We start from the raw sequence: 12162 nt of genomic DNA, 5'->3' as shown, positions 1-12162 counted from the left end.
CCACCATCGCGTGTGAGAGCTTGCACTTAGATGCCTAGTTTCTCCTTGAAGTCCCATGACAATGGGTGTTGAAGAGCTCCTTTTTTGTTCAAGTTCTGCTAAAATCCTGTAGATGCTTTATTTCTAGTCCATTTTTGGTGACTTAGCAGGCGATAATGGACTATTTCTATGGGATGTTTTAAAACAAACTTACTGTAAAAAATAAGAATTGTTCCCCCCAAAATTTACACCAAATACATAGATTAAACTTCCATAAATATTTTTAAAACCTATATTAAAAATACAGTACTGAAAATTTACCATGAATATTGCAACAAGAAAACGTACAAAGATTATTCCCCTTTAAGAACTCCATCGCATCTTCCACTGCGTCCATTTAAAATGGTAATCCCGGCATGGCAGGAAATTGATCCAGCTCTTCATTTAAATCATTTTTACATGCATTTTGGGACCATAAATAAGGCTATGCCACAAAATGTGCACAAGCACACCCCATGATGCAGAAAATCTCAGGCAGAGAAACTGCGTGCAAAACATGCCCACAGTCTGCTCATCCAATTTTCACATTATCCCGTGACATTCTGTGCCTGCACAACTAATGCAATTGAATGCAAAATCAACCCTAAAGTTCTAAACACATGAGCGCACACAGTTGAGATTCTTGAATATCATTGACTAAAAGGAGATATGAAGGATCTTTAGACTGTGAGTTTTAGATCCGTGCTAATAAAAATTGTTAGCTGGAGAGAGCAAGATAAAAGGGATTTCTTAGGTGGTAAAGGTCAGCAACTATTTCATCTCCAAAAAGAGGCAGGATGGTGTTGACTTTAGCAGTCAAAACTCTGATATGGATGAGTGACTAAAGTAGCTAAGTAACAGGAGTAGGTTCACATTTCTTTGGATGGTAAGGGAGGATATTCTTTGCCAAACCTAAGGTTTAGTGGACACCGAACAAATAGGAGGGCTGAAGATAATAAAAATGTGTAGTTTGCTGATGAAGATCTAAAGAATCAATACCCAAGTAGTTAATAGTTGGGATATCACTGTCCATTATGGAATTGGCAAGCTGCGATTTACCCCAATCATTACATTTCCAAAAAAACCTAACTGCAATATTGTTTTGTGAAACCCTTTCTAGCTTACAGGTTGGGATAAATAGAATTCTCCAAGAGACTTTAATTATAAATGTCATTTGAATTGAAGTTGAACATGGAGGTAATCATTATTTTATGATGAAAACATTAGAGAAATATTGGGGGGGAAAAAAAACTAAACTTAGTCAATAAGAATTTAAAAGATGGCTCCAGTGCATGAGTGGTATTTGAAGACTATTTTTATTGCATTGTACAGAGACATTTTCTTAGGCAGCCACCACAATACCCTAGTCTTCCACTACCTGCTCCCATATTCTCACATTTATACTAATATTTTAGTGGCTGATTATGTTGCACGTGTCGGAGGATTCCTGTCCATTGCAATATAAACGTCGATGGAAACGTGAGGAATAGTCAAGCAGTGACTACCCGGACATCTTCTCAGCTGTCTGCATAATGAAAGATAAAACTTGGTTAAGAAATGCTTCAATTAATTTTGTGTATACGCTAGGTTCATTGTAAAAGAGAAGGTAGTTCTATAGTGAGTGACCTCACAGCCACAATAAAAAACATTAACATTTAATCTGTGAGTAAACTTTGTAAGGGTATTAGAGCTCCCCCATACTTATAATAATCATCATTGCTTCAGGTTCACAAAATCAATGTCAATTTAAAATTGCGATTACTTATCATGTTATATATAAATAGAATACTCAACTGGGAACTATGGAATACAAAACTTATTCCATGAGTAATTTATGCGTTTTTCTATTGTATAACAAATTCTGAATTCCTGTTATCCATTGGATATATTCTATTCATATCTTGTAGCGCCAACCTCACTAGAATAAAAATGTATCCAAACTTATGTTATCATAATAAAGCAATGCAATCAGTATGTGCTTTAAACTCCATTTCCCAACTTTAAAACGTTTCAAAACTTGTTTTTTTTTTTTAACATCTTTATAAATTGAAGATGGTCATAAAAAGAACACTATGTTGGTTCTTCCGGAATCTAATTTAAGTTTTGTCATAAGTTATATGATCACTTCACATGTGGAAGTAAATGTCCAATTGGATAACCCTGGTCAAAGCATACTCTCTGTATTTTAAGTAAATAAAAATAATCATAAACTCATTTTCTACCTGCAACCAATACACTTGTTCATATTGTGAGATTATGGGCCAATTTTCAACTTCACCCCCAGGGCAGTAACCTGGCAGAGCAACATCAATAAAAAACCTGGCAGAGCAAATCGCTTGCCCATTGTAGAAACCGGCCAATTTTCATCCCATTGATTTCAGGTGGCGATGTTGAAAATTACCCCTATATCTTATATTGTGCAAATGTTCCTGACTCCCCTCTCAATAGCTATGATCATATAACCCTTCCATTTCGAGTTGATCTTCCATGACATAACTCACAGAGGGAAAAAGTTTATCTCTACTTTTTTTCTGTGTCCCAGGAGCTGGAGAATTTTGGAGCAAAAAATCACTTTAAAAGGTTTTTAAGCTTCATGGGGTTGAAATCAATTCAAACTCCTGGAAGATTGTTGAGATTTATTCAGACCTGTGCCATCAAGGAATTATTCCAATTACATGGTTATGGCTGCATGAAGGGATACCTCCATAAAGTAACCCAGAAATCAGCATTTAGGACTAGCTTTCAAGTGTCCAAGTCAGCAAGAGTAATTTCTGGACAAATTCACAGCATTTTCAGATAGTTTTTCTGATCTCTAGCCTTGCGCAAGGCTTGTGAATTTTGTACTTTTGTCCTCTAGTCCTAGAATCATAGAATCTTACAGCACAGAAGGAAGTATTTATCCAATTCCCTTTTGAAAGTTACTATTGAACCTGCCTCCATCACCCTCAGGTAGTACATTCCAGATCATAACAACTCGCTGCATTAAAAAAAATTCTCATTTCCCCCCTGGTTCTTTTGCCAATTAACTTAAATCTGTGTCCTCCGGTTATCAACCCTCCTGCCAGTGGAAACAGTTTCTCCCTATGTACACTATCAAAACCCTTCAGAATTTTGAACACCTTTATTAACATTCTCTAGCTTCTCCAGTCTCTCCACATAAATGAAGTCTCTCATCCCTGGTACCATTCTAAATCTCCTCTGCACTCTCTCCAAAGCCTTGACATCCTTCCTAAAGTGTGGTGCACATAATTGGACACAATACACCAGCTGATGCCTAACCACTGATTTATAAATGTTTAGCATGACTTCCTTTCTTTTGTACTCTGTACCTCTATTTATAAAGCCCAGGATCCTGTATGCTTTTTTTAAAAAAACAGCTTTATCAACATCCTGCCACCTTCAAAGTAAACCCCCCAGGTCTCTCTGCTCCCATATCCTCTTTAAAACTGTACCATTTAGTTTATATTGCCTCTCCTCATTCTTCCTTCCAAAATGCATTACTTCATACTTCTCTGCATTAAATTTTATCTGCCATGTGTCTGTCCATTTCACCAGTTTGTCTATGTCCTCCTGAAGTCTGCTACTATCCTCCTCACTGTTAATTACATTTCTAAGTTTTGTGTCATCTGCAAATTTTGAAATTGAAAACAAACACCTTTATACCATCATACATTTATCTACATTAAAATCCATCTCCATGTTGTAGCCCATCTTTATAATTGGTCCACATCTCAAGTTTTTTTTTTAATATTCATTCTCAGGATGTGGGTGTCATTGGCATTAATTCCCCAATCCTCATTTCCCTCGAAAAATTGGGGGTGTGCCTTCTTCTTGAACCGCTGCAGTTCATGTGGTGAAGGTACTCTCATAATGCTGTTAGGTAGAGAGTTCCAGGATTTTGACTCAGCTACGATGAAGGAATGGTGATATATGTCCAAGTTGGGATGTTATGTGACTTGGAGGGAAACTGGGAGGTGATGGATTCCCATGTACCTACTGCCCTTGTCCTTCTAGGTGGCGGAAGTTATGGGTTTGGGAGGTGCTGCCGAAGGAGCCTCGCAAGTTTCTGCACTGCATCCTGTAGATAGCCACAGTACGCCGGTAGTGAAGGAAATGGATGTTTCAGTTAGTGGATGGAGTGCCAATTAAGCAGACTGCTTTGTCATGGGTGGTGTCAAGCTTCTTGAGTGTTGTTGCAACTGTACCCATCCAGGCAAGTGGAGAGTATTCCATCACTCCTGGCTTGTGCCTTGTAGGTAGTGGAGACACTTTGGGGAGTCAGGAGGTGAGCCACTTGCTGCAGAATACCCAGCTAACGACCTGTTCTAGTAGCCACGGCATTTATATGGCTGGTCCAGTTGAGCTTCTGAGCAACGGTGACCCCCAGGATGTTGATGGTGGGGGATTTGGCAATAGTGATGGTATTGCTTGTCAAAGATAGTTAGGCTTGGAGATGGTCATTGCCTGGCACTTGTGTGGCACAAATGTTACTTGGCACTTATCAGCCCAAGCCTGAATGTTGTCCAGATCTTGCTGCATGCAGGCATGGACTGTTTCATCATCTGAGAAATTGTAAATGGAGCTGAACACTGTGCAATCATCAGCGAACAGCCCCATGGTTGCCCTGAGGAACTCCTGCAGTGATGTCCTGGGGCTGAGATGATTAGCCTCCTACGACCACAACCATCTTTTCTTGTGCCAGGTACAACTCCAGCCACTGTAAAGATGTCCCCCTGATTCCCATAGACTTCAATTTTACTAGAGCTCCTTGGTGCCACATTAAGTCAAACACTACCTTTAGGTCAAAGGCAGTCTCTCTCATTTCACCTTTGGAATCCAGCTTGTGTCCACATTTGGACCAAACAGTAATGAGGTCTGGAGCTGAGGGGTCCTGGCGGAGCCCAAACTGAGCATCGGTAAGCAGGTTATTGGTGAGTAAGCACCGCTTGATAGCACAGTCACCAACACCTTCCATTATTTTGCTGATGATTGAACGTAGACTGATAGAGCGGTAGTTAGCCGGATTGGATTTCAAAGAATCATACAAAGTTACAGCACATGAGGCCATTTGGTCCATCGTGTCCGTGTCAGCCGAAAAAGAGCTATCGAGCTTAATCCCAGTTTCCAGCACTTGGTCCGTAGCCCTGTAGGTTACGGCATTTCAAGTGCTCATCCAAGTACTTTTTAAATGTGTTGAGGGTTTCTGCCTCTACCACCCTTTCAGGCAGTGAGTTCCAGACCCCCACCTCCCTCTGGCTGAAAAAAATTCTGCTCAGCTCCCCTCTAATCCTTCTACCAATTACTATAAATCTATGCTCCCTGGTCACTGACCCCTCTCCTAAGGGAAATGGGTCCTCCCAATCCACTCTATCTAGTCCCATCATAATTTTATATACCTCAATTAAATCTCCCCTCCAATCTTTTCTCATAGCTAAAATTTTCCAGTCCCGGCAACATCCTCGTAAATCTCCTCTGTACCCTCCCTTTGCAGGATTTGTCCTGCTTTTTGGTGAACAGGGCATACTGGGCAATTTTCCACATTGTTGAGTAGATGCCTGTGTTGTAGTTGTACTGGAGCAGCCCGGCTAGAGGCGTGGCTAGGTCTGGAGCATTGGTCTTCCACACTACAGCTGAGATGTTGTTGGAGCCTTTGCTGTGTCCAGTGCACTCAGCCATTTCTTGACATCACGTGGAGTGAAATGAATTGGCTGAAGACTGGCATCTGTGATGGTGGAGACAGAGAAGAATCATACACTCGGCAGTTCTGGCTGAAGGTGGTTGCGGACGCGCTGGGCTCTGCCATCACTGTGGATGGGCATATTCATGGAGCCTCCTTCTGTTAATTGCTTAATTGTCCACCACCATTTGCGACTGGATATAGCAGGACTGCAGAGCTTTGACCTGATCCATTGATTGCAGGAGCGTACATCTATGGCCTGCTGTTTCCAGACGCATTTAGTCCTCTGTTGTAACTTCACTAGGTTGGCACCTGATTTTCATTTCTTCTACATTCCTCATTGAACTAGGGTTGGTCATCTGGCTTACTGGTGATGGAGGACTGAGGGACTTGCCAGGTCATGAGGTTACAGATTGTGGTGGAACACAATTCTGCTGCTGTTGATGGCCCACAGAGCCTCATGGATGCCCAGTTTTGAGCAATAGATCTGTTCTTGCTCTATCCCACTTAGCACGACTATTTGGAAGGGCAAGAGCTAGAAGATAATGCCACAATAGTTCCATCTCATTCCCAAATATTGGAAATAACAGGGTCTCGGAATAGGTCCTTTTGGAATTCCACTGTATTTTTCCCCAGCCAGACCCTTTTCCATTAATTACCATCCTATCGTAAAACCAGTTCTCAATCTAGCGAGACAATGTCCATGAGTCTTAAGCTTTTTTAAAGCCTGATCTGAGTAAATCGGCAGTATAATTTACTGTAAAAAAACTTACATTTTTTGAATGTTAGTTAGATGAGACGTACTTTAAACTGAAAACAAACACTTTACACTAATGCTTCTACCTATATGCATTTGTGAGATAACCAGTGACACATGATGTCATAAAGACTTCACTTATATGGTAAAAGCTTCCTTATGAGATCATGAAGAAGCGCAAGTGCGTTTAATATTTCAACACGATAAGTAAATGTCACCTTTTCAGAAGTTTGAAAGCATTTTGTGTTTGTATAGATTGTTTGATGGACTGAATAAATATCGGGTGGGTTTCTAGGGACTTCAAAATGAATTCACGTCTCATCGCGTTGAAATTTACTTATTTGTGCTATTGTTAAAGTGTACACAAACACCTTTGAGACGGATCAGATAGCTGCCCGGAAAAATAATCAAGTACATATTATTAATGTTTGATGTTAGGTGGTGCTTATGAATAGCCGGTCTTTCTATGGCACGGCGTCACGCTGAACGGTACTAGGTAAGTAAACGCATGGCCCTCTGTTCTCCAGTCTACCTTCTCAATGGTCCTCGTTTTCACCTGGACGTGTGGTGACTCTTACCTGGCGGATCGTTGGTTTGGGACCTCAGGGTCCGGGTTTACTGGCCTCGACACGGAACCCTTGGAATCGCCTGCCTCGATGGGGAACCTCCTTGGCTCTGGATCTGTCGGGGAGCTCATTTCTTGTTTCGAAAGGGGGTCGGGGTGGGGGGGTGGGGGGGTATGGGTGGGAGGGAGGGAGGGAAAAACAACACGGGATAATCGTGACGTTGATGCTACACCTTTGACGGCAAGTTTTACAGAACAAGCAGCTTACGAGCAGAGCTTCCTACTTACTGGAATAAGGAGATCGAGGTAGAAAAGAACAACTCCCGCGAGGGTTTTCAGATTGATCAGAATGCTGAGACAGTTTGAGGCTGGTTACATCTAGTCTGCAACTGAAACGTCACAATAACAGGGGATGAAATAGGCGTTACCACGTGCGCGACATGGGGTGAAATTAACCAGCGGCATCGTGTGCACGAACGCCCTGCCCGCCACTTTCCATTTCTCTCCAGACGTGTTGTTGTTTTTTTTTTTAAAAAAGGCGTTTCGCTTTATTGCAATGTTTTTGAGCAGTTTAGCCGGCGTGATTGTGTAGTAGGGTCAGTTTAGTGTTTGTGCAAAAACTGGCAGCGTGTAATATAACCGTTACCCCCAAGCTGCGCGCGGAGCAGTGCCTAGAAACTGCAGCTGAGTCCTTTGCATTGCAATGTTGAGTAAATGATTCATTTTCACAAACTACCTAAACTGTTGAGTTAATGTTTTTGTCGTTGCCAATTTTACTTGGGCGCCTTCGTAATTCTGTTCTAGGTCACAATCCAAAAAGTGCTTCGTCTATATTGTATTGCAAGGTTGTTAAACGCAGTACAACGATTGTATTAGCACATTGCTGTTAATTTATTGCAGCATTTACTTTATGCTGCTAAAATGGATATCTCGGGCTGCACATACTCCGATCTAACGACTAAAGGGACCTTATGAATGTTAGTGGAATAGCACAAGCGTTAAGAAAAATAGGATAGCTAATAAAATATCGACCAACTGTCTCATTTTAAATTAAATGACATCGACTTTTATGGAATGGAGAATTAAATTTATATAAATATTTATGAGTGCAACGATCTAAAAGAAACGAGTATTGATATGGGTGCTAGTTTAACAATGTTATTAAAATTTAGATTAGAAAGTTGTTTTATTATCGAGGAAAGATTTTAGCAGAAAACGCAGACTTGTCTGGGCTCGAATTGGGATCGGAATAGCAGATTTGTTTTCGGGGTTAAAATTACAGAAAGTGGTCTTGTTGAGGTTAAGGTTGGCAGAAACAGAACAATTCTCTTGGGTTAGTCTTTGAGTTAGTAGAACAGACACACACCTTCTTTGTCGAGGCTTTGAGTTGATCGGACAGACACGTTGTCTTGAGCTAGGCTTCCAGTAGGTAGAACATCTTTGGTCAGACTTTGAGTTAGTGGAACAGACACATCATATTGGGCATTAGATTCGCAGAAACAGAAACATTGCCTTGGGGCTGGCATTTGGGCTTGGATCAGGTGCCTTGTCTTGGAGGCTGGGGTTGGTTTAGCAGAGACAAAAAGATGACTGCAGCTTTGCCTTTTAACTCGAAAGAGCAGCGTACGATAGAGGGGGTTAACTTAAAAAAAATTGTGCACCCCACTACAATTAGAGTATTTGCGGTACAGCCAAAACAACAATTTATCCACAAAAGTCAATGATTCATTTATAAAGACTAGTTAAATCATTAATATTAGCAATACTGCTTCAGCAGTGTACAGCACAAAGTCTCCTTAGTAACAGTTAAATTATGGCATCACAATGAAGTCACATTTATATCTGCTGAGCTTATTTTACTTGGGTGGTCACACCCGGGATTGCTATTTTTTTATAATGTCCGATTTTAGAAATAAGTTAGGAAGCCGAGAAACATTGGTTAGATTGCGTGAAACTGGATAAACTGAGGAATGTGATCGCGGAAACTCGTTAAGAAAGTGGATGAGAAGCAATGGAAAAACTGCTCCTGTCTAAAGGATATCAACTTGGAAACACGATCGGGGAGGGGACCTATTCCAAAGTGAAGGAAGCTTACTGCAGAAACCAACAGAGGAAAGTCGCCATCAAAATCATCAATCGACAGACAGTGCCAAAGGGTAAGGCACAACGGTTTTCAAAAACAGGAGGCTTCACACGGTTAGAACGAATAAGCAACTTAATCATCCAATACATTAAATTGTTCATGGTCATTTCTTTTACCTCGAATCTACTGTTATAAAATTAGTTTACCTTGTGTTGATTCTGATTTAAAAAAATGTCCGCCTGATGACGTGTAGGAGTCAGATCCCACATTCAATGAATAGCTTGTATTCTGCACAGAGCTGCTGATTTCACTGCTCAAATGACTGACATGACTACTATCACAGACAGTTGAAAATATTAAGCAGTCGACATGTTTAATGCTGTGTGCAGCGTCCCAGAAATCATGATAGTGATTCTACCCAGAGCTGTCACTTAGAACAGTCTCACAAGCAGTATCACGGGTTACACGTGTGAATTACCAGTGAAACAAAGATTTTTAAATCACATTTTACCTGGAGAACACTAGGTTACTAAAAGTACAAGACAAATTCAAAATAGTTTTGACCCCATACTTAATGAAAACTCAAAATGAAATAAGCTAACTGAAGGAATTATTTTCAACAGAGTACTGGCCCTTCATTCGCTCCGGATCCTGTTTTAAAAGGACCTCCACGTTTTTGACCTGCAATTTATAATCCATTTTTAATACTAGGTGTAGTGTTCTCTCCAGATATCTCAAATCCACCATGCTCTGGAGAACTGATTGTCTATTGCAGAGCTTCACTGTGATTTTTAAAAATTCCTATTGACTTTTGCTGCTAAAATTTTATTGCGGCACCGAGCCACATTTTGTAGCGTCCTTTGTAGCGCCTGTTAAGTTTGATGCTGAGCAAATGCCCAAGTCTTTCAACACACAAGGCTGCGGCTTGTCTTTTAATTTCTTCTGTCAGCTGAATTCGGTGAAGCAGCTCATTTGAAGGAGTTTTTCTGCACGGTTAAAGCAAAGTGGATGTTTACACGGCGAGCAAAATTACTGTACAAATTTAATGGGCCATATCTCTATTTATAAAAGGATATATTATTCATGCCTTGCCCTGATAACAGCCGTGTTATTTATTCTATAATCGGGTATATTTCATTAAACAAAAAACAAATCTTCATTTATGTGCAGATTTTAGTATTTGCGTAATGAATTAGTTAATTTCCAGGCTTTGAGCCATAACAGTGTATGAAATGACCAGCACCTAAAGATAACGCAGGTTGCAGTAAAAGTAAAAAGCAAAAACTGTAAATGCTGGAAACAGATCAGTCATGATTTATGAAGAGAACAGACAAGATAATATTTCGGGTATAAACCCTTCAAAACTAGAAAAAACAGATGAACTGCATTTTAAAAATGAATAGAACAGACCGGGGAAGAAGTAGATTAAGTGCTTACATGGAAAACATCAGATGGTTTAAAAGTTGTAGTGATTGTAACATCAGACTAGAGGAAGAAGCGTGATAAAATAAATCTGAAGACATTTAAGAGACACAGAACGTGTGAATAGCTGAGGCCAGTCTGAACTAGAACCAGGAAAAGCTGATAAAGTGAAAGAATCCAGCAGCCCAAGGAAAAATATGGATATGCAATAATATGTCGTAATCTGTAAACAATGTAAATATTATATTTGTTCAATTTAAATATAGAACTAGGTCAGTTTTGAACGGGTTAACACACTGCTCACAACCCCCACCCCCGCAAAAAAAGTGGGAAGGTGTTAGGTGACGGCGGATACCAACACTTAAACGTTGCTGTCCTAAATCCAAATTTCAGTAGCAAGTTAAACAGTAATAGTAACTGCAATGGTAGCTGTTTTATTCCTGCAGCTTTTAATCAACTTCTGCATTTCATTGACACCTGCAACCCATGCACAAACAGGAATATTAAATCTGATTGAGTTTCTTGTTACAACATTTTCATTTCGAAGATGAATAGCTCACTTATGTTTTCTAATGTGAAATTTACGAAGGGGGGCATCAATAACTGAAGCATTTCAGTTTTATAAAAAAAATACTGCAGTCTTTACATATACACAGTTGTAATTATATGAACAGGCGAATGCCGTATTCAATTTAAAAAAATGTTTTTAAGAAAATGTTGATCCCGTAGGACAAAGGACAGACTTCAACCTAAACATATTCATTGCATTTTCCATTTCTAGATTTCATCCACAAATTTCTCCCACGAGAGCTGCAAATAGTACAGAACTTGGATCACAAAAATATCATTAAGGTTCACGAAATCTGGGAGACCGAAGATGGCAAGATCTGTATAATCATGGAGCTTGCGGAAGGAGGGGACGTTCTGGAACACATCAAAAGAGAAGGACCCTTACCCGAAGAACTCGCAAAAACCTTATTCCGTCAACTTGTAGCAGCAATTCGATACTGTCATGACTGTGGTATTGCCCATAGGGACCTCAAGTGTGAGAACACCCTACTAGATAAAAGCTTCAATGTAAAGTTGGCAGACTTCGGCTTCGCTAAGAATTTCCGGACTGGTTCGGCTGAATTAAGCAAGACGTTTTGCGGGAGCACGGCTTATGCAGCACCCGAGGTTCTACAAGGAGTTCCACACGAAAGCATAAAGAGTGACATATGGAGTATGGGCATCGTGTTGTACATCATGCTCTGCGGCCATCTGCCTTTTGATGACTCCAACATCCCAAAGATGTTGTGGCTTCAACAGAACGGGGTGGCATTCCCACAGCACTTGGAACTGACCAGAGAATGTCGAGATCTTGTTGGAAGATTGTTGGAACCCGACTGCAGTCTTAGACCTCCTATCCAGGAGGTCTGCTTCCATCCATGGTTAGCAGACAGCCAATAAACATGCTAATCAAATTGGTTGTTTTAAATTTTTAAAACAGTTACCATATAGTGCACAATGTACGAGTACTGGCTGCTGACAAGGACACGATTGCAAGAGTGTCTCAAAAGTTATTGAAAAAGGACGGCTCTAAAATATTTGGCATTGGATGACAGCACTACAGCAGAGCTCTCTTGTGCAATACTAGCATC

At 40.4% G+C, this 12162-nt stretch overlaps 1 protein-coding gene and 1 long non-coding RNA gene across 2 annotated transcripts; one reads left to right on the top strand and one right to left on the bottom strand.

Annotated features, from left to right (window-relative positions):
• Positions 1-1318: 1318 nt before the first annotated feature.
• LOC137342837 (uncharacterized) lies at positions 1319-8578 on the bottom strand. The gene is made up of 4 exons (XR_010967359.1): positions 8384-8578; positions 7306-7406; positions 7031-7151; positions 1319-1543 (listed from the first exon to the last, which is right to left on the bottom strand). It is a non-coding gene; the product is annotated as an uncharacterized lncRNA (long non-coding RNA).
• Positions 8579-9028: 450 nt separating this feature from the next.
• LOC137342836 (testis-specific serine/threonine-protein kinase 3-like) lies at positions 9029-12062 on the top strand. The gene is made up of 2 exons (XM_068007020.1): positions 9029-9173; positions 11304-12062. Exons 1-2 carry the CDS (start codon positions 9029-9031, stop codon positions 11969-11971), a joined length of 813 nt encoding a protein of 270 aa, XP_067863121.1. The 3' UTR covers positions 11972-12062.
• Positions 12063-12162: the final 100 nt, after the last annotated feature.

The sequence above is a fragment of the Heptranchias perlo genome, chromosome 26, assembly GCF_035084215.1.
Source record: "Heptranchias perlo isolate sHepPer1 chromosome 26, sHepPer1.hap1, whole genome shotgun sequence".
NCBI classification, from domain to species: domain Eukaryota; kingdom Metazoa; phylum Chordata; class Chondrichthyes; order Hexanchiformes; family Hexanchidae; genus Heptranchias; species Heptranchias perlo.
Note: the sequence above shows the minus strand (reverse complement) of the source record. Positions and strands in the feature narration are given on the sequence as shown.